Source organism: Rhagoletis zephyria, unplaced genomic scaffold (genome assembly GCF_001687245.7).
Source record: "Rhagoletis zephyria isolate East Lansing unplaced genomic scaffold, Rhagoletis_zephyria_1.1 Rzeph_scaffold_46870, whole genome shotgun sequence".
In the NCBI taxonomy this organism is placed as follows: Eukaryota; Metazoa; Arthropoda; class Insecta; order Diptera; family Tephritidae; genus Rhagoletis; species Rhagoletis zephyria.
Genome location: NW_016203925.1, coordinates 1 through 1,503, shown reverse-complemented (window position 1 = coordinate 1,503; position 1,503 = coordinate 1). Strand labels below are relative to the sequence as shown.

Genomic DNA, 1,503 nt, shown 5'->3' with positions numbered 1-1,503 from the left:
ATTTTCGTCTATCAGCCTCAATAGGCTTCACTATATTAAATACGCGTCAAATTAAGTTGACGCGTTGTCAATATATATATATGTATATATGTAGTTTCTAGTGCTCATTGACAGCGGCTTCTACATTCTCACTAGTCGCCTAGTCGCATTACTTAGTCAATCGGATTGGAAAACGGTGGACGTGGAGTAGTTAGTGAACTATTGGGCAATCGCTTGTGGTGCTTGTTGCAAAATTATTGAACGCGCCTCAATTGAGTATTGATCGATCGGTGTTTTGCTGTGGTCGGTTCGTCGATGGCAGAAGATGTAGAATATTTTTCATATTTAAAAATATTAAAGTATTTGCCAATGTAGCTCATTCACAGTCAAGTGTGGCGGCAAGCGGCAATTTGAATAGTTAATTAACACTCACTCAGTTCCATCGTTCGCCCGCCTGCCATACATATTTAAACCAACCACACCCTTTCGTAGTTATTTATACCTACATAGTATGTATAAATAATTTCCTTACAAACTCGCGCGTGTACATAAATATTTGTTTTTTAAATAAATTGTTCTGTGCATTTAATTAAAGTGTGAAATGTTTTCGTATTGAATAAAAAGTGTCGACTTCCATTCGAAAAAATCATCCGCTCTGCCAGCAGCACTCAGTTCTACTACATTCCGATGTTATGATGGGTCCGTTAGATGCGGTTTTGAGTTGTTTTTGCAGAATGTGTCAGTCAACATGTTGTAGTAGGTGTGTGTATATGTGTATTGCTAAATTTGGGGCGTCGCGCATTGGCCGGAAGTGTGTTGTTTTTTGATGTTTTACTCCTACTTACTTAGTAGTGGGTGACTTAAGTAAACTACTAACCCTGTCTCCGGCCTCTTAGTCTCAAAAAAAAAAGAAAATTATGGAGGGAAAGATAAGCAAGAAAATATTTGTTCAACAACAATTTCATAAACCAAAATAATATAAAAATTTGTGGAATAAAAGAAGCATTAAAATCTAACGATTATTAAAAAAAGAAAATAAAATTAAACCAAAAAAAAAACCCCGCTGCCCGAGGAGGACTCGATCTTGGATCTCACGAGTGGCGCTCTAGTGATTTGCCCACTCGGCTATTGCGACTATTCCGGCAGTGGGAGTAAAAGGCATACATTCATGCTATCAGTTGACTGTCTGTGTTTGTTTTCACCACACATTTTTGGTGAACTTCTTATGACTCTGAATACCCGAATCATCTCAAGTCACAAAAAGAGGCACTAACAGGGCAACTCTGGCGAAAATACCTCATTTGCGCCGGACACTAAAATTTTAAATTTACTTATCATCTAAGCTTGAAACGGCCATAGGCGCTCTAATCATGTTTTTCCCACCTTCTCTTACATTTTGTTGCAGCTCCCAACCGCCGCCCAATTTGACAGTATTATCGCGACATCAACAACAACAACAACACCAGCAGCAACAACAACAACAACACCAACTCTACCACTCACAATCGGCTGCTATTGCTGCAG

General features: G+C 38.8%; 1 protein-coding gene across 1 annotated transcript; it reads left to right on the top strand.

Annotated features, from left to right (window-relative positions):
• Nucleotides 1-441: 441 nt before the first annotated feature.
• Nucleotides 442-1,496, top strand: LOC108355554 (mediator of RNA polymerase II transcription subunit 25-like; the record flags this gene model as incomplete). Its single annotated transcript, XM_017606709.1, has 2 exons — nucleotides 442-739; nucleotides 1,385-1,496. Coding segments are annotated over exons 1-2 (180 nt in total), but the record flags the coding sequence as incomplete, so codon positions are not given.
• Nucleotides 1,497-1,503: the final 7 nt, after the last annotated feature.